Source organism: Lissotriton vulgaris, unplaced genomic scaffold, assembly GCF_964263255.1.
Source record: "Lissotriton vulgaris unplaced genomic scaffold, aLisVul1.2 SCAFFOLD_1600, whole genome shotgun sequence".
In the NCBI taxonomy this organism is placed as follows: Eukaryota; Metazoa; Chordata; class Amphibia; order Caudata; family Salamandridae; genus Lissotriton; species Lissotriton vulgaris.
Window position 1 is genome coordinate 245548 of NW_028247114.1, and position 27823 is coordinate 273370.

The following is a 27823-nucleotide window of genomic DNA, read 5'->3' on the forward strand; positions in this document are numbered from 1 at the left end:
GTATCCAACATCCACGGGCTCTTCTTGGTTCCGTTTATGGGGACACAGGCGGGCTATGTGGCATCAGGCGCCATAGTCGAAGCATTGAGGGCCCTTGGACACAGGAGCTGCAGGATTCATAAGGTGTGGCGCAGGAAACCCGGGGGTGGGGGGGTTGGGGGGGGGGGGTTGTGGTTTGCGTTCCAACCGGGGTGCAGGCTTGCTCGACCTGTCCTGTTTACCGGGATGCATCAGAGGTTGGGCACGGAAACGTAGAAGCCATCTCCATGGCTTGGCTGGTGGTCAGGTTGGAGTGTTGCCTTAACCATTTCTGAGTCCCGTAAGGCAGCGCCTCTAGGAACTGCTCCAAGTACACCTTGTCCATTATTTCCTCCTTCGTGCTAGTGGTTGGGGTGAGCCATTTGTCTGCAGCCGATTTTAGTCGAAAGAACAAGGTTTTGGGGTTCTCGCCCTGGGTTCCTCTCTCCTTCCGGAAGCGAACACAGTATGTTTCGGCGTCCAGGCCCAGGTGGTCCAGGATGACAGTTTTGATTTGACCATAGGGGGTGTGTCCCGTATTATTGGTCACCTGATAAGCCGCTTGGGCTTCGCCCATCAAGAGAGGGGCAAGAAAAAACGGCCATTTCTCCAGCGGCCATCCGCAGGCTAGGGCAACCCTCTCGAAGTTGACCAGAAAGGCATCTGGGTCTTCCCCCGCTATGTACTTTTGCAACGAGATGCCTGAAAGGGTGGGGTTTGGCGTTCTGACTTCTCTTGGGGGATTGCTGGCAGGGTCAATGATTGCCTTCTGCAGCCCCTCAATTTGGGTGGAGACGGTATTTCGGTACGTCTCCCTGTCGGCTTGTGCGGAGGAGAGTCCACTGCCCTTCCCAACCTCTCTTGCCCTGTGATCAGTGTTTGCAGTAACTCTTGCATCTTTGTTTTGCAGATGGCTATCGGAATGCCCGCATTCTCCACTACTTGTGAGGATGGGAACAGACTCACTGACACAGGAACTGTGGGTAACGCGGGTTTTATTGATTTGAACACTCTTCTACGCTGTATTACTCTTCGGTAATAAGGAAGGGTGAGGTCGCTGTCCGATTCTTCTCCGGTTCCTCTTCTCTCCCGGGGTCTTCAGGGACTTTTAGTCCGGAAGGTAGGCTCGTCTTCTTCCAGCTCGGTGTTCAGGTAGGGGACGTAAAGGAAGAAAACCGGGACAGGTCTTAGTCCGGGTGTCAATAGAATGTACAGTGATTCAGGGAAAGGGAGTGAGGGACACACGTGCGCAGCAACAACCCTCTAACCAAAAGTGAATGGCGATGCAGTGACGGGGAAAGGGTAGTGTACTGGATATCCGTGTGAACGCCTCAAGGAGGTTTAGCCCACTTGCGTCCCGCCCAGCCCGCAAAGCGTGACCGTACCTGCGAGAGCCACACTTCCCTTGAAGTGTGGCTGGGCGAGGCGCCTTCTCGTTGGCCTCCTGGCTTGTCGCTGCAGTCGTCTGCTCTCCCTACGGTCTCTCTTCCTGTCCAAGCCTTTCTCCTCGATGGTCCTGGCACCTCCGCCGTCCCCGCTCTCTGCCTCCGATCTTCCTCCTCCTGCCGTGACTCCTGGCTCGCCTCCGATGTGCTCTTCTCCTCTCCTCCACTCTTCGCCGTCGCCCTCCTCGCTCTTCCAATCTCCAGACCTCCACTCCTCTCCGTCGTACTCCTCGCTTCTCTAAACTCCTCCTCCGCCTCCGGGTGATGAACACACCTGTGCGTGGGTCTCGCAGGTATTTACCTTGTGTTGCCCAATTAAAGTAACAGTGTTCCTCAGGGTGGTTGTACTCGAGTCTTGGTGTGACAACCTAGTTTACCTTCCAGTTTTCAGGCTGCTGTATGGAGAAAGGCAAAAGGTCATTGTCTCATGTTGTCGTCCGAGTCTCCCCCGTCACATTCATCTAGTGCACGTAATTGTGCAAATGAGACCTGGAGACCCGATATGCCCCTGCAATCTGTAAACAATAGAGTCAAAGCGAGTGCTCCATGCAGCAACTCGCATTTAAGGAGGCACAGTCCAGCGGATAATTGACCTGGATGCCTGACCCCAAAATGGCAGCTCCGTGAGTACAGTAATCACTGATCAGCATTCCTAGTCAGCGTGAGATGTGGCGCTGTTAAATACCAAACCACGCCTGACCCCAAAATGGCTGTCACAGGAGAACAGCCCCCACTGATAAACAATTGTAGTCAGCGTGAGGAACGACGCTGTTCCCCGTCCTCCTGCACCTAATCCGGCCAGTCATTTTGGACAGAAAATAAACAACCTGATTAATTGCCCAAACTTCTACGGAGACTGGAAACCCTGGGAGTGAGAATAAGCTAAAGGGCCGTACAGCAGGTCAGGTAAGCCCTACATCCATATCCCAACTTAAGGCGGCAAATCACCTGCACCCCAGCTGAAATGCCCAGCACCTTATCTTCCCCCGGCGTAATGCTTTCAACTTTGCAAGCTCGCTCACTATCCGAGCCTGACAGCCAGAGAAAGGGCTCCCACACTATACACTCAATCTGCAGTGGATGAGTGTCCCCCACATCACACACTAGCACACTGTCATCCTTCTACCTCAGAACAGGGCAACAATTAATCACAATCACCTATTTTCACCATCCTTACACTGATCTTATTCTCCCAATCTAGCCTCACTGCTCCCATATTAGTGAGGGCCCTCACTCGCCTTTCAGCCTCATGTCGTGACCAGCTTCTCCTAGATGACAGTCCCTGACCAATGTAGATCCCCCACCCTATCAGAAGCACGCCCCTACCCTTCAAAGAACGCAACAATGTCACTGGGCACACCAATTTCCACCAACCCCACCATTTCGACCCACTTGAAACCTCACAGCATGAACTCCTTCGCAATTAGCTTCCCCCCAACCTCATTCTGAAAGCGAAAAGAAACTTCAAACAGACTGATTAGACAGCATCCAGAAACATTATTTGCGGACACGTCACTGCGCCTCCAAAGGGCAGATGAAGATGGATCTCATCTTCCACATGGATAGACCTGATAACAGGAACACTACATTCAGAATGCAACTTCACATCTCCAAAACGACGACTACCACACATAGCTGTAAACGGACGACCTCTCTTCCTAACCCTCGACAAGGAGCGGGAACACATCAGTGACCATCTACTCGAATGGCACAGTTTTGATACAGGCAAACAATGAAAACCTAGAGGCCTTAGACTCGCTCTTCCCTGAACTCCGAACCGCCCACTTACACATGCTTCGACCTGGGTGTGAAGGGGCCATTTTCTTGCTTGCATTGGGGCCCATGGCACCTTCTCTACACCATGGCCTGAAGGGAGACCTCTCTCTCCCTGGTGTTCTATGCCCCACGTGAAGCGAACGAGCGAGTCACGTGTCAGGAGCGCATAAGTAGAAGCACCCGTCTGTCAAGAAATCATCCAATTTCCCTTCAGGTCAGACTGCAACTGATCATTACTGGTATTATAGCGGCCAGAGGCTATTTGACGACATGGGGCTCCGTTTATGTATGTATGTATAGGCATTTATATAGCGCACTACTTACCCGTAGGGTCCCAAGGCGCTTCGACCGCTGCGAAACCCTTCCTGGCTTCCCTGAGAGATGGTCCCTTAATGGGTATCTCCAGGGTGAGACCAGGCATCCCCGGCGGTCTGGTGGGGCCGTTAGTGAAGATGAGGCAAGCTAATGCCCAGAGTTGCCGAGTGTGATCGCTGATCAGAGTGGGCACCGAGGCGAGAGAATTATCGAGTCCGCTGACCCTGGTCCAGAAACCTGCCGCGCCGGGAATCGAACCCTGGTCCCGGGCCGTCCTCTGCTCTCGGGTCTGCCGCCTCTAACCAGTGAGCCACACTACTCACTTGTACTGAAGGCTCACAAAACAGGCAGTAAAAGGAGCCTAGTCTGGCCCCTGCTCAGCCTGCGCAAAGGAGGGTGCCAGGCTGTGGCACGGCGCCAACTGGTCAACTGGCGGAAAGTGGCGTTTGGCCAGAGAGAGCAGCCGGGACCCTCTGGTGATCACTGGCCGGGCCCAGCACTTCCCGCCTGCCCATTAGCACTAATCTCTTTTAATTATGAGCCTCGGACGCTGGGTCTCCGAGGGCCACAGGGGAGGAAGTACAGCTTGGGGGTGTGGGGGTCTGTGAACGGCGGGAACACAGAGGAGAAGCCTTGAAAAGGAGGTGAGGAGAAACAGGTAGAGGCAGAGAAAGATTTATGGATTAAAAAGGATTAGAGGAGAGATAAATGCAAGGACAGAAGAGAGATGAAAAGAGAAGATCGAGAGGGAGAAAAATTGGACAGGTTGGATGCGTGGAGAAAGGTGTGCGGGGAGAGTGCGTGAGGAGGGTGCAGGGAGGGATGCGACAGGAGAGATGCAGAGAGAAACGTGCGAGGATAGATAGAATGAGGGTGGTGCAGGGAGAGATGGGTGGAAGAGAGGGGAGACGGAACGGCAGAGGCAACTAGCAACAGCCGAAGGAAACGAGTGGTGCGCGCGAGCAGCCCACCTCTTTGCTTCTTTCATTTAGTTGCTTCCCTGTGAAATAGATCCAAAAAAGAAGAAGCCCGCGAGAGGCGAGCGGGCGTGCCACAGTGAGACATGTGGTTTCGATTAACGCGCCTGTGTCTGGGCACGTTAATTGAAAACACATGGCAGCGGTGCGCGTAACAGACACCAATAGGCCATGGGTGGAGCAATGCGCCCGCCTTTGGCCAACTGTATGCTGTCTTTGTTAAAAAGACGCATGCAAAAGCCAATAGCGTGGATTGAGCCTGTCTGTCTCCTAGGAGATTCTGAACAGGAGCAAGCAGCTGCCCAGACCCCACCCCCAGGCAAGCAGACCATTGGCTATTCAGCTACCAGGCAAGCCTGAGCCCTCCTCTCACACCTGCCCAGGCCCCTGAAGGCCTTGCTGGGTGAACCCCAAATCAGTCTCCTCCATCTTGTGAGTTGTAGCCCACATGTGCCCCAGATTGCTTTGAGCAGAGTCCAGGAAGTGGTAAGGAGACAGACTAGTGCTGTCTCTTCCCAAGACAAAAAGTTATTTAAAAAACGATTTTCACTTTCTGTGTTTACTGTCTATGCCTGTGGTTGTTACAGTTTAAAATTGTAGTTTTAGCCTGCCTGTAATTGCATATTTTATCACCTGTGTTGTGTTTTAAATGTGTGGTTTTCCCTGCCCAACATTTCCTTCATTTAGTGTGTTGAATTGTGGGATTTGCAGTCCAATTTCTGTAGTTTGTCCCTCTCATTCCTTGGTGACAAATCTGTTTTCCCTCCAAATTTCTCCTTTGCTCTGTGCTTAGGCCTGTGTGCTGAAACAGTGCAGCCCCAGCCACCATTTTGTGTTCACAAGCCAGTGAGGCCAGCCCCCCTGCCCCCCCCCCAGCAACAGGGATTTTCTACATCAGAGGGTGCTTCTGTGAGCTGTTGAAACTGTATTTACTGGGGCCTGTGCACTTCGTTTTTTGGCCAGCAGGGGGAGTAAAGCTTTATTCAAACAGTATTGTTAGATTTCGAGTTAGTGAAGCCTTTACCTGCTGAAGTCCAAAGTTGTGGATTGAGCCTGTCTGTCTCCTAGGAGATTCTGAACAGGAGCAAGCAGCTTCCAACTCCCTGGCCAGCAAACCTTGTCCGAGGTTGCTGGGACCTTATATAGTGTGCTGATGGTTTGCACATGTGTACACTGATTGGTGGTTGTATCTGGTGTTTCTATTGGGTTAGGGTTAATGTCCTCATTGGCTGGGTATTTGAGGGTTCTGATTGGTTTCTCGGTCTGTGATTCAATCATTGCAGGGTTGGGACTAGGGCTAGGGTTCGGATTTCTATAGGAAGTAGGGACTAGGGCTTCCTATGTTATTGGTTGTTGGGAGTAGGGTGGGACTAGGGCTACGGTTAGACCTTTAATTGGAAGTAGCGATTTAGTGCTTCTGGTGTGATTGGTTTTTGGACCAGTTGTGGGACTAAGAGTAGGGTTAGGCTTTCTATTGGAAGTAGGGACTAGGGCTACTAGTACCATTGGCAGTTAGGGCTAGTGTTGTGATTGGATAGTGTTAGGTCTAGGGTTCCCATTGGTTGAAGGGGTCACCTGATTACTAGGGCTACAAAAAGGGCCAGGCTTAGGGCGTCTCAGCCCGGGCGTCGAGGCTAAGGGTGGAGAGGACAAGGGTAGTTGCCTGTTTGGGCCTGTTCGGGACTAGGGCCTGAAATGCTGCCCTTTTTCTCTTAAAGAAAAAATCCTTCACTCTTTTATCCCTCCACTATCCTTTTTCTATCAAAATTAACAGACTAACATGTTAACTTCTCAAATTCCATGTTCCATATTCAACTATACTAATATACTGCCCAAATAACTGAATAACATATCTACTACTCAAATTACTTCATATTCATACTATACTAATTTTCAACACTAATCCTTTATGGGTTCCGGAGTGGCGTGCTACTCGCCAAAAAAGCGCTTCAACACCCATCAGGGGTAACAAGTGCTATATGAATGCAAATCTTTCTTCCCTTTTATCCATCCTCTATCCTTCTCACGCCAAGTAACACACTAATATCCACCACTGAAATTACCTCATATTTCACCATATTAATTCACCACTAATCCTTTATAGGCTCCCTGAATAGCATGCGTCAACAAGCGAGCGATAAATAAATACTAACCTTTGTCCTACTCTATCCTTCTGCTATCATTCCAAATCCAAATAACTGACTAACCTATCCACCACTTAAAATGTACTTGCATGTTTCACTATACTAATTCAAAACTAATCCTCTGTGGGTCCCGGAGTAGCGTGCTACCCGCCGAAAAAGCGCTTCGACGCCTCGTCAGGGGTAGTAAGCGCTATATAAATGCAATTACAATACAATGTTTGAACTAAAATACTATATGAAATACTTTAAAATGAAATATATGTATGATGTGTCCCAAGCGAGTCAAAGATTTTAGTTAAAAAAACAAATACAACCTTATCGTTGCCACAAGAAGAACAAAGAATACCTACGAAGTCTGGCTCTTGATATCTTAACTGAAATTGAACAAAGTAAATAACAAAAGTTCTGAAGAAACCAAAATAATTTTTCTTTCCAGTGTTGGACTGCAAAGCAAGTCATCCTTATACCGATAGAATTAGAGCACGCTGCTCCACCACACTGCTGTCTTTTGGGTCTTCATGGGTGGTCTGATGAGAAACAATACCAAGCTAAAGTTCTCAATAGGTTTCTGTAAAATGTATTTCCTGTACTCGTTGATTAAAATTAAAATCCACTTGTTCGATCCCCTGTGCAGCTGGCTTGTAATGGTGGAACTTTCTAGGAACTTGGTTGGCTTAATTTGTCTTCCTTTTCCTTCACAGGAGGGCATGTCCTATCTTGTCAGTGACCTGGTGGGACTGTGGGACTGTGCTTTGCATCCTCTGGCTCAGTCTTTTATGTTGAGGCCTGGGCTTCTAGGATGTCCCCCGTGTCTCCAGTTTGGCATGTTTGCGTTGCCTTTGTGCTATATGTTTCCGTGCTGAGCCTATCCTAGTCACGTGGCAAATCCAGCACTCCTCTCTCCCAACTCCATTTTCTTCTTCCTCTTGTCTGTTCCTCCTACTCTGTTTCTTCCTCTTCCATTTCTAGGGACTTACAAGGGGTGCTAAAGGTATTGCCAATTGGAATACAATTGCACAGTTTTTAAGGAACCTGGTTAGCAGGAACCCAATGCACTTCTAGTCAAAAGTGCATGGAATACCAGGCAAAAAGTGGGGGGGCTGACCATATAAAAATAGGCACTTTCCTACAGAGGTTTATGCAGAAAACTTGTAACAGAAAAATGCTGCAAGTGGGCACTAGGGGAAAAGTTAATCGGAACCCAAAGGGGGGGGGTTGATTCTGGAGGGTCTCTGGGGCAAGAAAGGTAGATACCAGTCAGCCAGCACACTAGATAGTGGGAGGTTTTTCAGGGGCCACCTCTAAGGTGACCTCTAGGTGCATGTCATAATAAATCTTGGACTGCCAACAGTACCCATTTATAAAGAAGAGAGGATCAATACCACACACTATAGGTTTCAGTAAAGCCATAATGTAGCTGGAGAACTAATAATGACCAGTGCCCAGTACATAAAATTAACATGGTTTCCCTGTTCACTTGTAACATCTAGTAATTGGACTAGACACTACAGGGGCACATCTGCTCATGCAAATAGGCCTTCACATGTAATATAATGAACCCTGTCTTAGGGCTACAAGGCGTGCTGTTGGGGTGACTTACACATATTACCTGCAGTGACGTTGGCATGTACTACAGCGAGTGTGCTATGTTGTGTTTTCACTTATGGTTTGAAACAAGACACACAGTCTGCAATGACAGACTGCATGTAATTTGTATGGGGATACCTTAGGGTGGCAGAATACATGATGCAGCCCTTAAGAACACTCATTGGTACCCATGCCCTAGGTGTTAGGGGAAAAAGCACTAGGGCCTGGTTAGCAGAGACAGTGTACATCAGTCGAAAAATATAAGTACAAGTGGCAAGAAGTGGGGGTGACCACTTGTAGGAAGGTGCCCCTTTTTGTCATGGGCATAATAGTATGTTGCTTTTGTAAATAAGCCATCGGAACAAGAACATGTTTTTTCAAACTCAATTTCAATATTTGTTTTTATTTCAACAGTTTTATAGGGAAACCTTGAGGGATCTACACAAATGCCCCCTTTGATGAATTCAGAATTATGTCTACTTTCCAGAAAGAAAACAAGTTACTTACCTGTAAGTTTGGTTCCCCAATATTGGTAACTTTCATAGATTCCCATGCTTTTGTATCATTCCCCTTCGTCGGAATGGGAGTCTCAGTAACAAAAATACCATAGCAGTAGGTACAAAAGAGAAAGAAAAAGGCCTAGGCCTCATTCCCTTTTGTAGCATATCACCCTCTTTTTGTAAAAGAGACCAAACTTAGGCATCAGCCAATCAGAAGAGCCTCACCCCATAGAACCCTCCTGAAGGAACGTCAGAGCCTCAGATTTTCGTAGCCGTTGTGTAACAGTCACCTTATCTGCTGTAGGCTGAGCTTTCCTCGGGGAGGTGGGTGGGCGCATAGAAATCTATGAAAGTTACCAATTCTGGGGAACCAAAGTTACAGGTAAGTAACTTGTTTTCTTGCCCCAGTATTGGACCTTTCATAGAGTCCCATGCTTTTGTATCAGAGTAGCAAGCAGTTAGCAATAAAAAAACACATTTTGTGTAATAAATACATTGTATTAGCCAACATGACAAAGATACAAAATGTGCAAAATAACGGAAGGTGGGACAGCCTGGCCCACTGCCGCATTCTCTTGCTGTAAGGATTCCAAGCAGTAATGCTTAGTAAAGGTGTGGACGCTGCTCCAGGTAGCAGCTCTGCAAATGTCCTTAATCTGCACCCCCACAAAGAGGGCTGCTGAAGATGCCACTGATCTTGTGGAATGTGCCCGAACCCTGCCAGTCAGTCAGTGGTTTCCCTGTTGCAGTTTGGCAATGTAGAATGGCACTTGTAATCCATCTCGCTATCCCCTGTTTTGACAGCGGGATAACCCTGCTCGGACCACCAAAGGCAACAAACAATTGGGACGATTTCCGAAATCCCTTGGTACGATCCAAATAGAATTTTAAACATCGTTGAACATCCAGAGAATGTAGCGACTTCTCCGCTGGTGTAGCCGGGTGAGGAAAGAACGCCTTCAGAATAACCGGCTCGTTCAAGTGGAAGTCCGAGGGCACCTTGGGTATGAACCTTGGGTTAGTTCTCAAAATAACAGTGTTTCTTTTAAATTGCACGAAAGGTTCTTGGATTGTGAGAGCCTGCAATTCTCCAATACGTCTTGCCTATGTGAGGGCAAGAAGGAGTGCCAATTTCCATGAAAGGAACTTCATGTCTGAACGATGAATTGGTTCAAATGGGCTTTTCATGAGTTGAGTGAGGACTAGATTTAGGTGCCAGGTAGGAGGCGGAGGCCTCACTGGTGGATAGACCCGGAACACGCCTTTTAAGGAATATGCTACTTACCAGTTCTGTTCTTGGCATGAAGGGCTGCTGACATTCATATCTGTGCATAGATCGCCGCCTAGTGTTGGGTCCGGATGATTGCACATTGTTGTCCTGGAAGAGTCTTCGAAGTATCACGACTACAGTGCGCATGGGCATCCTCTCCATCCCCAGATTGTTTTTCGCCATTGTGGCAGAGATGTGCGTTTAGCTTTCTGATAACATATCTGGATACATTTAACAATCCACCTGGCTATACCTGATTTGGAGATAGGGTTGCCTTTATGTTGTGGAGAGAATGCAACGAATAGCTGTTTAGTTTTTCGAAAGTCTTTCGTCCTGTCGATGTAATACAGGAGAGCTCTTTTGACATCTAAGGTGTGCAGTGCTCTGTCTGCCACCGAATCTGGGTTAGGAAAGAAAGCGGGCAGTTCAATATTTTGGTTGATGTGGAACTGCGAAACCACTTTTGGCATGAATTTAGGGTTGGTGCGAAGCACCACTCTATTTGCATGGATTTGCAGGTAGGGTTCCTGAATTGTGAGGGCTTGCAGCTCACTGACCCTCCGCAGGGATGTAATAGCTATGAGGAAGGCCACCTTCCAGGTGAGGAACTGTATGTCACAGGAATGGAGTGGCTCAAAGGGTGGCCCCATGAGTCTGGTGAGAACGATATTTAAGTTCCAGACTGGTGAAGGGGGGTGTCTGGGAGGGATCACTCTTTTAAGGCCTTCCAAGAAGGCTTTAATGGCAGGTACCCTAAAAACGGAAAGGTGTTGCCTGTTTTGAAGGTAAGCGGCTATGGCCGCGAGATGGATCCTGATAGAACTGTACGCCAGGTTGCATTGGTACAGATGCAACAAGTAACATATGATGTTTTGTGTAGATGCGTCCAACGGGTTAATGTTATTGTTGGAGCAGTAAATAACAAACCCCTTCCATTTGGCCGCATAGCAGGCCCTGGTAGTTGGTCACCTCGCTTCCTTGATGATGTCCATACACTCAGGAGGCAAGTTCAGGTATCCAAACTATGATCTCAGGAGCCAAATCGCAAGGTTCAGCTGTTGTGGATCTGGGTGCTGAATGTCGCCATGGCTCTGCGTGAGGAGGCTGGGAGTGAGGTGCAGTCGCTGGTGAGGCACCACTGAAAGTTCCAGGAACGTGGTGTACCAAGCCTGCCGTGCCCACGTTGGAGCAACCAGGATGAGTGTCATGGAGTGCTGTCGCAGTTTGCGCGCCACCAGAGGTATGAGGGGGGCTGGCGGAAAAGCGTACGCAAATCTGCCTGACCAGTTCATCCATATCGCATTGCCCTGAGACTGCGGGTGTGGGAACCTGGCGGCGAAGTTTGGGCATTTTGCGTTCTCGCTTGTGGCGAACAGGTCGATGTCCGGATGACCCCACTGCTGGAAGTACGGACGGAGAACCGACGGGTGGATCTCCCACTCGTGCATCTGATGACTGTGCCTGCTGAGCAGGTCCGCCATCTGGTTGTCGACACCCGGGAGATGCTCCGCCATGAGGAAGATGTTCCTCTGAATGGCCCACTTCCACATGCTCTGGGCTAGGTGAGACAGCTGCGGGGAGTGCGTGCCTCCCTGCTTCTGGATGTAATACATGGCGGTCATGTTGTCCGTCCGGACTAACACGACCTTGTTGCACAGGTGCAACTTGAATGCCTTCAGTGCCATGAAGATCGCCATGAGTTCCAACACATTGATATGCATCCTCTGCTGTTGCGCAGTCCATAGTCCCTGCACCGTGTAGTGGAGGACATGTGCCCCCCAACCCTGGAGAGATGCGTCCGTCGTCAGTTCTATCTGTGGTACAGGCTCCTGGAACGGTCGTCCCCTGCAAAGGTTTCGTGGGTTCCACCAATGCAGAGAGTTGTAAGCACGACCGGTCACCAACACTAGGTCTTTTAGATGGCCATGAGCCTGGTTCCACTGACGGGCTAAGCATTCCTGGAGGGGTCGCATGTGCAGCCTCGCGTGCGGGGCTGTGAATATGCAGGATGCCATCATGCCGATCAGTTGCATGAAAACCTGTGCCGGGAGGGAGTGCTGAGGTTGAAACCTCCGGATGAGCGCTTGCATGCTGTTGACCCTGGCTGCGGCCGGCTGCGCCGTGGCCGACTGGGTGTTTATTGACGCCCCCAGGTACTGCTGGACCTGGGCCGGCTGCAGGTGAGACTTTGCGTAGTTGAGAGAGAACCCTAGACGGTGAAGGAGGTGATGGTCCGTGACATGTCGTGGCCGCACTGTATGGCAGACCTTGCCTGGACGAGCCAGTCGTCCAGGTAGGGATACACGTGAACACCTTCCCTGCGCAAGTGCGCTGCCACAGTCGCTAAGCACTTGGTGAAAACCCTGGGAGCGGTAGTGATCCCGAATGGCAGGACTTTGAACTGGTAATGCTGACTTTTGACTGTGAACCTGAGATACTTTTTGTGGCTTGGGTGAATGGGAATGTGGAAATACGCATCCTTGAGGTCCAGGGTGGCTAGGAAGTCGCCCTGACGGAGCAGCGGCAGGACTTGTTGTAAAGTTAGCATGTGAAAGTGCTCCGAGAGGATGTATTGGTTGAGAGGTCTGAGGTCTAGAATGGGCCTTAGTGACCCGTCCTTTTTGGGAATTAAGAAGTACAGGGAGTACACCCCTGCACCCCTTTCTTCGGCAGGCACCAGTTCTATGGCCCCTTTTTGCAGCATGGAGAGAACTTCTTGCTGCAATAAGTGCAAGTGCTCTGCGGACATAGGACGGCTTCTTGGGGGTATGTTGGGGGGGTGGAGGTTAATTCTAGACAATAGCCGTAATGGATAAGTTGTCTCACCCACCTGTCTGTTGTGATGTTTTCCCAGAGTGGCAGGAACTGCTGGAGTCTCCCCCCGACAGGTGTTAGATGGTCGGGGGGCAGTGACAAGGAGTCACTGTTTGTTGGGAGTGGAGGACCTGGCGTTATTGCCGCGGCCTCTCCCTTTGGCGCTGTTCCCACGGTAACCACCTCTGGTGTTTTTAGTGTATGCAGATTGCGTGTTGCCTTTGGTATACTGGGAGTGCTGTAGAGCCTGCCCTCTTGTTGCTCCCCTGTTACCGGAGCGACGAAAGGAACCGCTCCGAAACTGCTGTGACTGGAGAGCCCCCATGGACTTTGTGGTCTCGGTGTCTTTTTTCATTTTCTCGAGTGTTGTGTCCACATCGGGTCCAAACAGGAAGTCCGGATTAACCGGCTGATTAAGAAGAGTAGTTTGGATCTCGGGTTTAAACCCAGAGATGCGCAGCCATGCGTGGCGTCGCAGCATCACTCTAGTATTGATTGCTCTCGCTGCAGTGTCCGCTGCGTCCAGTGCGCACTTGATGGACGCATTGGAGATCAGTTTACCCTCTTGTATAACCATTTCCGCAGCCTCTCTGTACATATCAGGCATGTGCTGCATCAATTGCTCCAGGGTGTCGTAGTGCGCCCTGTCGTACCTAGCCAACAGGGCCTGTGTATTGGCTATTCTCCAAGTGTTAGCGGCCTGCGCCACCACCCGCTTCCCCGATGCCTCAAAGATTTTGGACTCTTTGTCCGGAGGGGGAGCGTCTCCCGTTGATTGAGAGTTAGCCCTTTTGCGCGCGTTAACCACCACAATGGAGTCCAAGGGGAGCCGTCCTTTGATGTAGGTGGGGTCCACTGGAGCAGGCCTGTATTTCTTGTCGATCCGTGGATTGATAACCCTGGCTTTTGTGGGCTCCTTGAAAATGGCTGTGGCATGTTTGAGGACCCCCTTAAGCATGGGCAGTGTTTTGGTGGAGCGTTCAGAAGTGGAGAAGGTGTCGAATAAGAAGTCCTCATCCACTGGCTCAGCATGCATTTTGACGTCATGATTGAGTGCAGCACGCTCTATCAATGCATTGAACGCTGCTGTGTCCTCAGTCGGAGATTGTTTGACATTATAGGACTGAGAGTCCGGGGTGACCTGGGGGTCATCAGGGTCATCGCCTTGATCCGCTGCCCCTGACCACTGATTGGAGACATCTTGATCAGTGTCTGTATTGTAAGTGAAGCCCATTTGGCTGTAGTCTGCAGTTAAGTCCTCCTCACTTGGTGTGAGTAGTCCTGAAGATGTTCAACAAGAACCGGAGAGGTGGGGGAGACCATCTTCTTTTTGAGGGGAATTTTGTAATCCTCCAAAGGGTGTTCTGGCGCGATCTTCCGCTTGTGGACGGTAAGCCTGCCCGACTCCGAGTCAATGAACAGTTTTGTTTGGTTGTCGTAACAAGGTTCATGATAGACGACCTGTGCATGTGAGGACACCTTTGCCACCTTGGAAGCCTCCTGAGACTTTGGACGTGCAGTGAGTGGAAGGCCAAACTTAAGTGGCGTCGATCCAGCCTGCTTGGAAGCGGAAGTGCCGGCTTCGTGTTTCTTCGATGCCTGAGTAGGCCGCTCGCTTGAGCGCGTCGAATCGACCTCAGTGCGCGTTGCGCCTCCGACTTTCGGCGTCGACGATAATTTCGGGGCGACCTTTGCCGCGGCTTCGACCCTCTTCGCCAGCCCATGCTTCAGTCCCGAGAGGGGTGGCTGCAGACTTTTCCCGACAGGAAGTCCCTTGCCCTTCTCGCCATGTTTGGTAGTGGACGCGGGCACCGGCGCCGAGGCCTTCGAGGCGACGGTCTTGGTGTCAGGGCCCTGCTTCGGAATCCCAGTGTCGGCGCCGACGGGTATCTTCGGCGTCGAAGGATCGACGACGACCTTCGAGGCGGGCGTCGACGTCGAACCGACCACCATCTTGAGCAGTTTCGGTTTCGATTTCTCCTTCGATTTCACGGAATCGACCGATGGCTCCTTTGAAAGGGTCTTAGCCTGGCTATGACGCGGGGCTGTAGACCGAAAGGACATATCTTGGCTAAGGCCTTTCGGCGATGCCTCGACCGGAGCCGGAGCGGGCTGAATGTCAATGATAGGCCCCGGAGCAGTGGGCGGACTCGGTTCACCACCGGAGTCGTCATCAACGGCCGCAAGGGCCTGTTCGTCGTCCCCTACCTCAACGACATCCTGGTCGTGGCCGAACTCCTCGTCTGGCTCGTCCATTTCGAAAGTTGAGTCATGTTCTGACGCCGGTTCCGACGTTTCTTCGGGAACGTCATCTTCCGCCTCTTCCTCATCTTGGAAGAGTTCCTCGTCCCCGGCATCGAAGATGTTCGCAGGTGCTGGAGCCGACTGTTGGGCCGACTGCCTCGCGCCGAAGTTTGATAGTCTTCTTAGATCGGAACTTTGAGCAGGCGAAACATTTCGACTCGTCGTGGTCAGGGGACAAGCAGGTGTTGCACACTGGGTGCACATCTAAGTTCGAATATTTGGAATTACACACAGGACACCGCTTAAACGGGGTCCGTTCCATCGTCGATGTAGTCTGGGCCTGAGTCGTCGAGATTCTTTATTCGACGCCGATCGAAGAACCGAAAGGGCCAGGCACTGAACGAAACAATACCGACGCTAAGAAAGGCCTTTTGGCCGTAGGAACAGAAGAGTACAAGTTAATTAACTGGAGTAAGAGATTAGACATCCGAACCCAATGGCGGAAAAAAACAATCTGGGGATGGAGAGGATGCCCATGCGCACTGTAGTCCAGGGGAGGAGCCACCTATCTCGTGATACTTCGAAGACTCTTCCAGGACAACAATGTGCAATCATCCGGACCCAACACTAGGCGGCGATCTATGCACAGATATGAATTCAGCAGCCCTCATGCCTCGAACAAATTGTTTCACAATTCTGGAAGACCACAACGAAGGACCTGACTCCTATCGTCTGTAACTTGAAATGGCTGCCTAATGAACCTTTATAGAAGAATGGGCCAGCCCCGACTTAGCCAGGGACAAGAGATAAGGTAGAAGCGGATGAGGCTTTGAAGTAAAGGGGTCAACTTTCTGTCTCCTGCACCAAATACAAAATCTCTTCCATTTTAAGCGGTAAGTCCTGTTTGTGGAAGGAGCTCTCGTCTGGGAGAGGACTTCCTTAATTTCGTTTGAGATGGGCAGATTCATAAATTCTCGCTGGTCAGGAGCCATGCTGTTAGGTGTAAAGACTGTGGATCTGGATGTCAAACCTGTCCTTCGGACATCGAGGAGATCTGGAATAGCCCTCAAGGGAAGAGGAGGAGCTAGCGATAGCAGATGGAGCTCCCTGCACCAGAACTGTCTCGGCCAAGCAGGGGCTATAAGGATCATCCTGCAAGGTTCCACTTTGATCTTCTTGATCAATCTCGGGATCAGTGAATGGGGGGAAAGGCGTAGACAAATGTCCTCGACCACGCTATTGAAAGCGCATTTCCCAATGATCCTTTTTGGTGATGTCAGCTTGCATAAGACCGGCATTTCTTGTTGGTCTGTGTGGCAAAGATATCTATTGTTGGTCTGCCCCACTGGTAAAAGACCTCTTCCAGAACCCGCTGGTTCAGGTCCCACTCGTGACTGACGGAGGATAACCTGCTCAATCTGTCGGCATTTTCGTTTAGAACTCCTGGCAAGTGTTCTGCCTGCAGTGACATTCCATGAAGGATCGCCCATTCCCAGATCTCCTGAGCTTCCTGCGACAATGGGAGAGATCTGGTTCCTCCCTCCTTGTTCACATAATGCATGGCCGTGGTGTTGTCAGTCCTGATGAGCACTTGTGAATCTTTTAGGCGAGGGAGAAAGGCCTGCAGAGCTAGTTTTATTGCCCTTAGCTCCAAGAGATTGATGTGGAGCCGACGATCGTGAGGAGACCAATGGCCACTGACATGCAGGTCTTGCATCACCGCTACTCAGCCCTCCAAGGACGCATCGGTTGACACCACCTGAGGAGACGGATCGCTGACGAAGGATAGACCTTGGGAATGGTTTCTCTGGTCTGTCCACCACCGGGCCGCTCTTTTCATTGACGGAGTGATGTTTACTTTGTCGTCGAATGACCCGTGAACTTGTGTCCACTGGATGTCCAGTTGTTCTTGAAGAGGACGCATGCACAGTCTGCAGTGAGGTATCAGGGGTATACATGATGACATTACCCCCAGCAGAGACTTTCAGCTGTGTACTGAAAGACACCTGCTTTGTATGTCTAGAGACATGGACTGCAATTTCTCTTGTCTTTCTAGAGTTGGAAAAGCCTTTGAGAGTTTTAAATTCAGGATTGCTCCCAGGATGGGATCAGAGACGTTTTATCCTTGTTCAATGTGAGAATCAGATTTTGAAACAGGTTTGTACAGGCCTGAACCTTGTCCTGCGCAGCTCTCCTGGACGGGGCCTTCAGCAACCAGTCATCCAGGTAAGGAAATACTTGAAAAGGATTCCTCCGCAGGAAAGCCGCTACTGGCGCCAGCACCTTCGTGAAAATCCTCGGGGCTGAGCGAAGACCAAAGGGTAAAACCCTGAATTGAAAATGGCTCTTGGCTACTGTAAAGCGTAGGAACCTTCCGTGCGCTGGGTGAATCGGTACATGAAAGTACGCATCTTCGAGATCGAGCGTGGCCATGAAATCCCCCGGATTGATGAACCGCAGGAAGTCTTAAAGAGAGACCATCCGGAAAGACAGGGAGATGAGTTCGGTGTTGAGCTCCCTGAGATCTAAAATGGGGCGCCATTTCTCTAGCGTCTTCCTTACCAAGAAGAACCTAGAACAGAATCATTGTCCTTCTTGGTCCGCATGAACTGGCTCTATTGCCCCTTTCAGGAGCATCTGATGTGCTTCGAGACGCAGGTATTTCGATGGAATGGCTGCAGGGGCTTTGGATGGCGGGATTTGAGTGAATTCTAAGGTATGGCCCTTTCGAATGATGTTGAGCACCCACCGGTCCGATGTTATCCTGGACCAATTGTGAAGGTATTGGGATACCTCCAAATGATGACTTCCTGGAGGAAGGCACAGTAGTAAGAGCCAGGAGGCCGCTATTGACGTTTGGAGGTATCACCCCCCGTTGAGCCTGTTTTCCCTTGTTGTAAGGCCTGGAGTAATTGGAGGATTGGCCCTGCCTTTGTTGATAAGGCTGACGGTATTGCTGTGATCCTGAGCCGTAGGATGAATATCGCTGTTGCTGATAGGATCCTCTGTAGTTCGTACCTCTGCCTCTGGATCCTCTAAAAGGAGTTTTGCGGTACTGAAGCGTACCCAAAGATCTGGCGGTCTCTGTGTCTTCTTTAATGTCTTGGAGAGTATCGTCAATTAGCTTTCCGAATAGTGCTTCCCCATCAAAGGGAAGATCTTGGACCTTATTTTGTATCTCAGGTCGAAACCAGGTCCCCTTCAGCCCCACTGGCGACTGAGAACTGTAGCCCCAGCTAACGAGCGAAACGCCGTTGTAGAAATGTCCATGGCGCAGTCAATGATCTCCATCGAGGTCGCCTCCCCTTCTTGTAAGATCTTATTTGCCGCTGATTTCGATTCTGGAGGAAGCTGATCCAGGAACGGAGCGACATCACACCAATGCTGGCGGTCATATCTGCCCAATATTGCCAGGGCATTGGCAGCTCACACAAGAAGACTCGCCATTGACGAGAATCTCCTACCAGCATTGTCCAATCTCCGTCTGTCCTTGTCCGGAGGAGTTGTCAAGGGAGCAGAGGGGTTGCGGCATTTCCTCTGCGCCGCTTGCAAGATAACTGAATCCGGTCTTAGGTGGCCCGTTAAGGCAGCTGGCCCATCGTCAGGTGCTTTGTACTTTTGATCAAGACGCAGTAGTACAGGGACCACCGTCGCTGGGTTCTTCATAGCCTTAATGCCTTCCTCCCACAGATGTGACTAGATCCATGCCGATAGGTACCAATATTGGTATGGATCTTGTCGTCTTTCTGCAAGGTTCCTTAAATCATACAAGAAACACTCAGTGGCCACCGCAGGCATTGCCAACTTAAATCTGCCAGCTGCTCTTTCCATGAACTGATGGAAGCCGCCTATATCCGCCGGAGGGGAATCCACCGTGTCCGGACATGAGATGGAGGGTCCGGAATAATGTATTCATCCCATTCAGCAGCTTGATCACCATCGTCTGAATCATGATCCACCATCGTCTGAATCATGATCCTCATCCGAGGAATAATCATGGGTTTCTACTGGTCTGGAAGGCTCTTCTGGCATTGGTGTCTGTGGTGGAGGAGACACCTGAGCTGGTACCTCAGGAACAGCTGTTGAGGTAGATGCCGTGACAGGAACGGTTTGTACAAATGGAGCCCGAGCAGACTTTGCTGCTCTAGATTTGTAATCCTGAAGCATCAGGTGTAGGTCTTGCAAAAAAGAAGGAGTAACTGAAACCATGCCCTGATCCAAAGATTGATGTGGTTGGGCAGAATGATTATGATGATAATCACCCTCTTGGTCATACCTTCCTTCTGAATCAGTCTCCTGGCACTTTACCAGAAGTTGAGAGGGACTGTCAGCATAGTCATACGAGTACCGATCCTCCTCCTCTGACTCATCCTCATTCAACAATAGTGATAGCGGCAAGGGGGTTACCCTCCTTGGAGAAGTCATGTCCGGCGTAATTCTGGTCATTGAGATAGTGATTCTCTTCTCCGATGCCAAAATCGTCGACGGAACTGAAAACGCCGCAGTTGTCGGCTTAGTCGACGGAATATGCTTCGTCGACACCGAGACACTCGACGACAAGAGAGGCGTCAACGAGACGGTCGACATCACCGCTGTCGAGGTTGTCAATGTTGTCGTCGCGGCTCTCGTCGACGACACGGTCGTCGTCCACACCGTCGACGAACTTCTCGTCGACGTTGTCATCGTCGACGACAATGACAACGTCGACGAGAAGTTAGTCGACGATGTTGTAGCCGTCGTCGACGATCCTGTCGTCGTCAGTGAGCCCATCGACGGAACCAGTGACAGTTAAGGCTTCTTTTTCCTCGTCGACGGAGTCTCCGTCGACGACGCCTTAATCGACGACGATTTGGAACTCCTATCAGACTTTCCCGAAGCTGGGGAAGAGTGTTTTCTGCAGGCTGGATCTGTCTTTAAACGCTTTGTAGGCGTAGATGGTCCCACCCTCTCCTTTTCAACACGGTGAGGAGATTCGCCTGTACCATGGCTCTCAGACTCTCTGGGGGTCTTTTTTGAGGCCTTAAAAGGATGCTCCACAGAAGGAGAATGGGAAACCCTGCCCTTTTTGACTGACCTTCTTGACGAAGACTTAGACGCAGAGTCCTCACTGTCACTGGAGACAGTATCCTTCCTGGACTTCAATTTCTGGAGCCATGTCAGAAGTCTACCCTCACAGTCCCGGAGGGTCTTGGTTGAAAAGATGCAACAGATCTTACAGTCCGCAGCCTTGTGGCCAGGATAGAGGCAATAGATGCAGACTTTATGCTTATCCTCAATGAACAGCCTTTTCTTGCCACAGGTGGAACATGGCTTGAAAAGGGCCTTCTTCTCCTTGTCAGACATCCTGGAAGGAACAGCTAACAATCTGAAGAGAATCTGAAGAAAAAACCTTGAAGAAACTTCCTGAAGAGTAGAAGTTGAGCAGAGCTCAAAGGAGACTCCCGAGCACAACGTGCGGTAAAAAATCTGAGGCTCTGAGGTTCCTTCAGGAGGGTTCTATGGGGTGAGGCTCTTCTGATTGGCTGATGCCTACGTTTGGTCTCTTTTACAAAAAGAGGGTGATATGCTACAAAAGGAAATGAGGCCTAGGCCTTTTTCTTTGTCTTTGTACCTACTGCTATGGTATTTTTGTTACCGAGACTCCCATTCCGACAACGGGGAATGATACAAAAGCATGGGAATCTATGAAAGTTCCAATATTGGGGCAATCTATAGCTCATTTTGCATACTATATTGTGTTTGATGCACTTGCACTGCTCATGAATCAATCTAAAGTTACAAGCTTAAATTGTAGCCTCCAATTTCAAATTCCTTCACATTTACAGAACATTTTACAATTTTCTATTTTGCTTCTTTATTTATATACACTTTAGTAATTAAATAATATTAACAGATTAATAAACAGTTGCGGACCTACTAAGTAGGCTCTGCATACCCCCAGGGTCCAGATGTTAACAACGACTGATCTGAGAAATTAGAAAACATATGAAGTGCATTAAGTGCAACACCACCGCAGCCCCACCTCAGCATCAGCGCAGCACCATTTCAGCACCAGTCAACTTCACTCAGCCTCACTTTACTTCAGAAGCACCAGCATAGTATCACCTGAGCATCTCTCAGTAGCATCAGAGCACCAGCACAGCATCACTCACCAGTACCTCCACATAAATGCAGCAGCACAAACTCAGAATCAGCGCAGCACCATCAAAGCATCACTCGGTGGCACCACAGCATTACTCAGCGCCAGCATCGCCTCAGCATCACTCGACACCACCACAGCGCCATCTCAGCATTAGCAAAGCACCACCTCCGCATCAGTGCGCCACTACCAGCGCAGCCCCACCACAGCAGCAGCACTGCAGCACCAGCACAGCACCACCTCAGTGTCGCTCAGCACCACCTCAGTCTGCCCCTCGGAATGTAGCATTTACTGAATGCTTGTTCTAATTCAGTTTGGGATTTATATTCTTTTGCATTTTTACTTTTACTGTTTTGGTACTGCACAAATACTTCACACATTGCCCTACATTAAGCTGGCCTGCTCTGTGCCATAGCTACAAGGGGGTTGAGCTGAGGGTAATTTAGTGACTTGGAAGGTTAACCTTTGACAGGGGTTGTGATTATCCACTCAAGTGGGCAGTGTCCCACCCCAAATAATAATCAAATTTCTTACACTGGTGGAATCCGGTAAAATGAAACATGGGTCAGGAGGAAGTTCGTATCTGAAACAACTCAAACACGCCAATGTTTATGGCAGAGGCATGGGTATAGAGATGGACAGTTTTGCTTTACACTTTCCAGCAAACCATGAAAGGTATTGATGTCAATCTTGTTGCCAGAAAGTGCACTTGAAAACCTGCAAGAATATGTGGATGTCCTCATATGCAGGAGGTGGTGTAAGTGTAAGTCTTAGTAGGGGTTGCTTTAGCAAGATGACCTGCAGGGGTTGCTATAGAAAGGTTGATTTGGGTAATCGGGTGTAAATCCATTCAGGGCAACCCTCAGAAAAGTTAGAGACATCTGGCCTGTTGGTACCATGTTACTTCTGTGTACCAAAGGGGGAAAAAAGGGCCATTTTGAATGGCTGATGGTGCTTCTGCTCCCGTTGGTCATTTAAATACTGCAGTACAAGTACAGTGGAATCAAAATGTTCTGTTTGGATGGCAGCAACACTTAAGAAATGCTGCGTCCACCATTACAGAACTCTGGGAAGACTGACAGGGCCATGTGGGGTGTGGTTCCCAAAAGAACCTTCCTTGAGGCAATTTTTTTTAAAGTTGGGTTGCTGGTACCACCGCCCGGTACTGCAGTATCCAGCAAGGCCTTCCCTGAAGTACCACAGAACACAAAAAAGTAAAAAAAAAAAAAAAAAAAGTTTAAAAAGTGAAAGGGGTCTGGTTATAGACCAGATCCTGAAGCCAGCTACCATTGTGCATGCCATAGGCTGATGAGTCAACCCACCGCTGCACATTGCTGATTGCTGTGAACAGGAGGAGGTTGGGCACCCATGGGGAGATTGTGTGCAAGGTGTGGCTGGAAAATTGTACTGGAGTGCATTTTGTTGAATTGTTGAATTACCAGTTAGTTCCTCTAAGTCTATAGCACACCGTCACAGTCGGTCGTTAGATGATGTAATTTAACTTGTCATGAGTGCTGTAATATCAGAGGCCATAAGCAGTGCATGACATGCAAGTTACAGTTGGTTGACTAAACAATATCTTATGAATGTAGTGCAAACTCCATTCTAAGGTATTGGAACACTTTACTTGAGCACCATTTACATGACACAAGGTCACAATTTATTTAGGCATGTGGCGATAAGGTAATTTGCCCGGAATCACTGAATGCTGAGCAGATGCTGAGATTTGAACCCGCTTCCCCAAAGGCGGCTGTTTTGTCTCAGGGAACACATGCTTTCCCTCACTTCTTTTCAACACCTAACTAGAGCGTCACTTTAATCTTAATTTTTATCATTGAATTTCTGTTTTTTTTCCAGCAAAAGCTAAGGATTTATTATACCCAACCATAATCTTTGGTATTCTCTCCCCCTCCATGTCCATCTCAAGGCAAACGACCTCACCTTCCGTAAACTGCTTAAAACTTTACTTTGAGTGTACTTCTATTAGCGCTGGGATTCCTTCAGGTAGCTATGCACTTAAAAATGCTTTATTTATTCCTTCATTCATCTCTTTATTTAACCTTGTTTTTTCAGTGAATATTTGGTCTTGTTCCCATTGAAGCATATGCGCTTGGGCAGCCTGCAGCCAATGCCCCCACTGCACATGGCTTTCGTGCGGCGCGGTGGGCGTTTTTTCCCCCAGAGTGGTCTTCAGTCAGGACCTGTGCTCAACCCCTGAATGCGGTAACCCAACTCACTGCACACACCTTCAGCGGTGTGCAGCAGGGCTTTGGCCGCATGGCTTGTGACAATCCACCCCTCTCCCTCCCAGCCTGCTCGCTGGGGGACCCTTTCCTGAGGGTTGCCCTGAATGGATTTACACCAGATTACAAAAATCAACCTTTCTAAATACAAGTCAAACTTTTTGACAAAGTTGGCGTAACTCCCTTCAGCTGTTCTTTACTGTATTGAAGAGCAAAGTTTCTTTAGGGAATTATCAAAGAAACCTGAATTGTTCTCTCAATATTTTGTCAACTGAAACAAATCAAAAATATATCACGAAAACAATATAATTCTAGCGTGTTTAGTATGTACCCAGATTTAAAGAGTGCAACATGATATTTATTACAATGGAGTGTGGGGAAGAGCCATGACACAAAAGTGAAGACTTCACTGGGTAATGTGGCCTTCTTCTCCCTCAACATTAGAAGTAAGAATCAGATTAATCTCAGTGAATCAGAGTTTATGGTTTACAACATGCTATCTTTTCAGCCTAGATATGATAAACAATGCTATCTTATGACAACTAAGTATAGTGTGGTAAATCGGTGCAGTAAGATATCAGGCCAGCTGTTTTCCTCTATTAATTAATTGCAACCTAAGATTTATAAGGAAGTAGCAGGGAATTGTCAAGTTAATTGGGTTTTGTTATGGTGTTGGGCCTACATGTACAATATCAGTTCACTAATACACATGGCATTCCTCCAGTCCTCCTACCCAACAAAAAACAAACACGTAGTGCACTATGGGTCCCAGATGGTGTTTACAAAAACAAAATCTGCAAAGAATGAGCATCCTCCTTGGTTTGGAGTCCAAACCTGGAAATACTTATCTGGTGGTCTGAGGGCTCTTTCAGTGAACGTCTTTTGAGGGCCAATCCAATGAAGGCACCCAAACCCTTCTGGATGCAGCTCAAATCTGTTACCTGCTTTCAGAAGTCGAATTGTTTATGCCGTAGAAGCCCCTTGGGGTTGGCTTGTCATTAGAGTGAAATCAAGGTTTCTTCTAAACTACTTCATTAAGGAAGACCTCTTGTGCTTTTACTATAGTTTTCCTAAATACCAGGCGTGGGTGCCATCTTGATGTTGTGGCATCCTCAACATGACAATGGCAGTTACAGCCACAACGGCAGAGTAAAAGTCCAAGACACCCTCATAGAGAGAGATGGGAAGGACACCCAGACGATAATAATCAGTATTCATGGAGAGGGATAATAATGAAATGAATGGGGAAGGAACAGTCCACTAGGAGAATTGTGGCAACATTCAAGAACCCTGCAGAAGAGGAATAGGAGGAAGTGAGGTAAGGAGCATGTGCAACAATTAAATACCAGCAATGGGTGCACATTTCCCCTTTCAGGAACAGAGCAGCAACAGATTGTTAACCCCCCCCCCCAAGCCTCCCCCCCAACACCAAACTGTACCATGAGGAAATCCTGTATAAAACAGCACCCTGTGTTTGTGAGGACAGTGAAGAAAATTATCATGAGAAAAACATAACCTTGCACCATTAGGGAAAAATATCTTCAGAACGAAGACAGAAATAAAATGATTGGAAGAAGCTAAAGACACATACACACTACATTACATAAAAATAAAGATGAAACTGCTCAGAGGATAGTGAGATTGATTTTCACTCCATCCAGAGAGTGGAAAAACGAACTGTTACTACAGAACATATTAGCAAAGTGGACCTACTGGATTTATTAATGGAATCGTATCAAATGTGTCCATCTAATGTTGATGCCTATATGCACCATTCCTTGGTTTGTTTATATTCTCAGGGGCAACAGATCTCATGACTGAGAATCTCCATTATTGACTTTCCGACCTATTTAAAAAGAATAATAATAAAACACTGTGGCACAGACGGAGCATTCTATTTTTTTGGGAGACAACACATTTTTTCACATATTTAATATCACATATCAAAACTTCTGTGGTACCATAACGTCCTTTCTCTGTACCACTGTAGAGGTAATGACCCTGTACTCCTCTGAAAGAAAACAACAAATGACTTCCCTTTACCTACCGTGATTTTTCTCATTCAAGAGGTTTTTCGTGGCTGGCAGGAACATTTCCATAAGCTCCGGTACTTTCCTGATAACATGCACCGCACAAAGAGCAGCCTAGAAGAGAAAAACAAATTAGCACTGCCCGTCAATGGCCAATCCCAAATCACCATTGTACAATCCTTTTTATTGGCGGTATAGAAAGACATTCTCCATTTCCGCTGCACATATTGAATCCCTTATCAGGCGATCAATTTTCTCACATAAAATAATTTCCCACTATTCTAGTAGTTAAACTGCAAAATAACATCAGCCCCAAAGCCGAATTGGTGACAGACAGCCCTTAAAACGCATACCTTTACGGAAAATTATGGATGTTCAGCTTTGCTATATTTCATAGTTAAACATGTTTGAATCATCCCCTGCTATCAAGGTGAGAGATCTGGTAACACTATAAGCAGTACAAAGCACTAAGACACATACACCGTAATACACTTGTGTATAATTCTCAAACCACCTACCTAATAAAATGCCTAAATCTAAGCCAAAGAGGTACCTGTTCTCTCATTCAAGATCTCCTTATTTTAGATTTGATAAAACAACTGTGCCAAGGTATCCAAACTCCAAGGCTCGAGAACAGAGTCACACAGAAAGAGCTGGGATTGTGATGCAGTGCCTGCGACACAATCTCAATGGTTTGCATAGCGATGGAACTACGCCACAGTGGGCCTTCATGGACAGCGCAGTTCTGTGTCCCAGTACAGTCTCACAATCAGGTTGGAGCCCTGACAATCGCAGTGAATGGTCTTTCTTCCTTTTGAGACGTACAACGGGTATCAAGGTAAACAGAGGAAAAGCCTCAGCAAATATTCAGTCGACTCCCTTTTTCTGTGATGGAAAGTTCTGGAATCTGCAGGGAACCACTAATTCCCTACCACATATCATTCCCCCACATCTCCTGATAAAAATGGTTCTTCACTTGTGTGATTAGGCCAAGTGACTGCAGTAGGAAAGACCCCAAAACTAAACAGACACTGTGAGAAGTTGGCCAGGTATATGCTGACCACTAGTTATACTGGGCACCTTGTACCAGTCCAAACAACCCTTATTGATGATTAGGTTCAAGACAACCTTTCATGAAAGCTATCCTAGTGGTAGCTATGGAGAGCAGCCTTCAGGCTAAGTCTTGAAGGAATGTAAAGCGGCTTGTTTTACCAGTCTATACCCTCCTGAATGACCAAATGAAAGGGGAACCACACAGGTGTTGTTACAAAAATATGTATTTATTACTAAACACTCTCTACTAATCTCTTTAGGAGATTAGAGCAAAATGTACACAATATTAAAATCACTAGAACAATAGTAAATAGCACAATACATAGTGGGCTCCAGGGGAAGACAACACTATATACTAAGAAAGTGGTATAACAACCACTACTTGACTAGAGACAGTGCCTAGAGCACGTAGAATCGCTGGGACCCCAAGGAACCACCCAAGGTAGTGACACAGGGGACCCTCGGGGGACGCGCGCAGTGTGATAACACAGCTGCGAGCTCAGTACAACTCTATGGGAAAGTCGCGGTTGGAATTTTAAAGTTTAAGGACACTTAGGAAAGGCCTTTGAGCAAAACCTTTCAAACTTAGAAGTTTCTAAGGCCCGCACCCATGTGAGCACCGGAGTACTCGTGTTACATAACCCAAGGAAGCCGGGTGCATAGGTGTCAAATGGTGTTGGGAACCTTTGTTGTTTTCAATTGCATGATGCTGAAAAGTGCTGCTGCCATGAAGAGGAAAAGTATCCGGGTGGATCCAAGCCTGGATCGGAGATGAGAAGAACCTGAAAGCAGAGGGGGCAGGGTCTGGGTCACTTACCAGTGACCAGGGGCTCGGTAGACGAATGCTTACCGATGTCGGGTGCTTCAGATGAGAAGAGGTGAAGCTTGACTCTGCAGCCACGGGGACCAGGAGACGTTGAGGACGACCAAAGTCCGCAGGCGAGCTGTCCCACAAAGGATGTAGAGTGCTGGGGGGGTTAGGGTCTGGATTGAACACCAACAAGCCTTGACAACTGTAACCCACGCGGTCAGAGAAAAGATGCTTCGGTGAGGATCAGCAAGGTCCTGGTGACTCCCCAAGCGATGGAGAGTCAGGGCACGTCTGGAGAAACCAGGAAAGCCCACTGAAAGTTAAAGTTGCCTTCACAGGGACCCACAGGCCAATGGACTTGTGGAGTCGGGTCTATCTCTTTTCCGTCGCTCCATAGAACGTGTTTTGCAGACACCGGGTTTGAATTAGCTTGGAACCTTTGACACCATTTCTTCAC

General features: G+C 48.6%; 1 protein-coding gene across 1 annotated transcript in view; it reads right to left on the reverse strand.

The window, feature by feature from the left end:
• The window catches only part of LOC147665626 (AP-1 complex subunit gamma-1), a 521863-nt gene that overhangs the window by 216343 nt on the left and 277697 nt on the right, over nucleotides 1-27823 (reverse strand). Inside the window, exon 5 of the mRNA XM_086949636.1 lies at nucleotides 25520-25616. Coding sequence (XP_086805762.1) covers nucleotides 25520-25616 — 97 coding nt within the window. The remainder of the gene's footprint in view (nucleotides 1-25519; nucleotides 25617-27823) is intronic.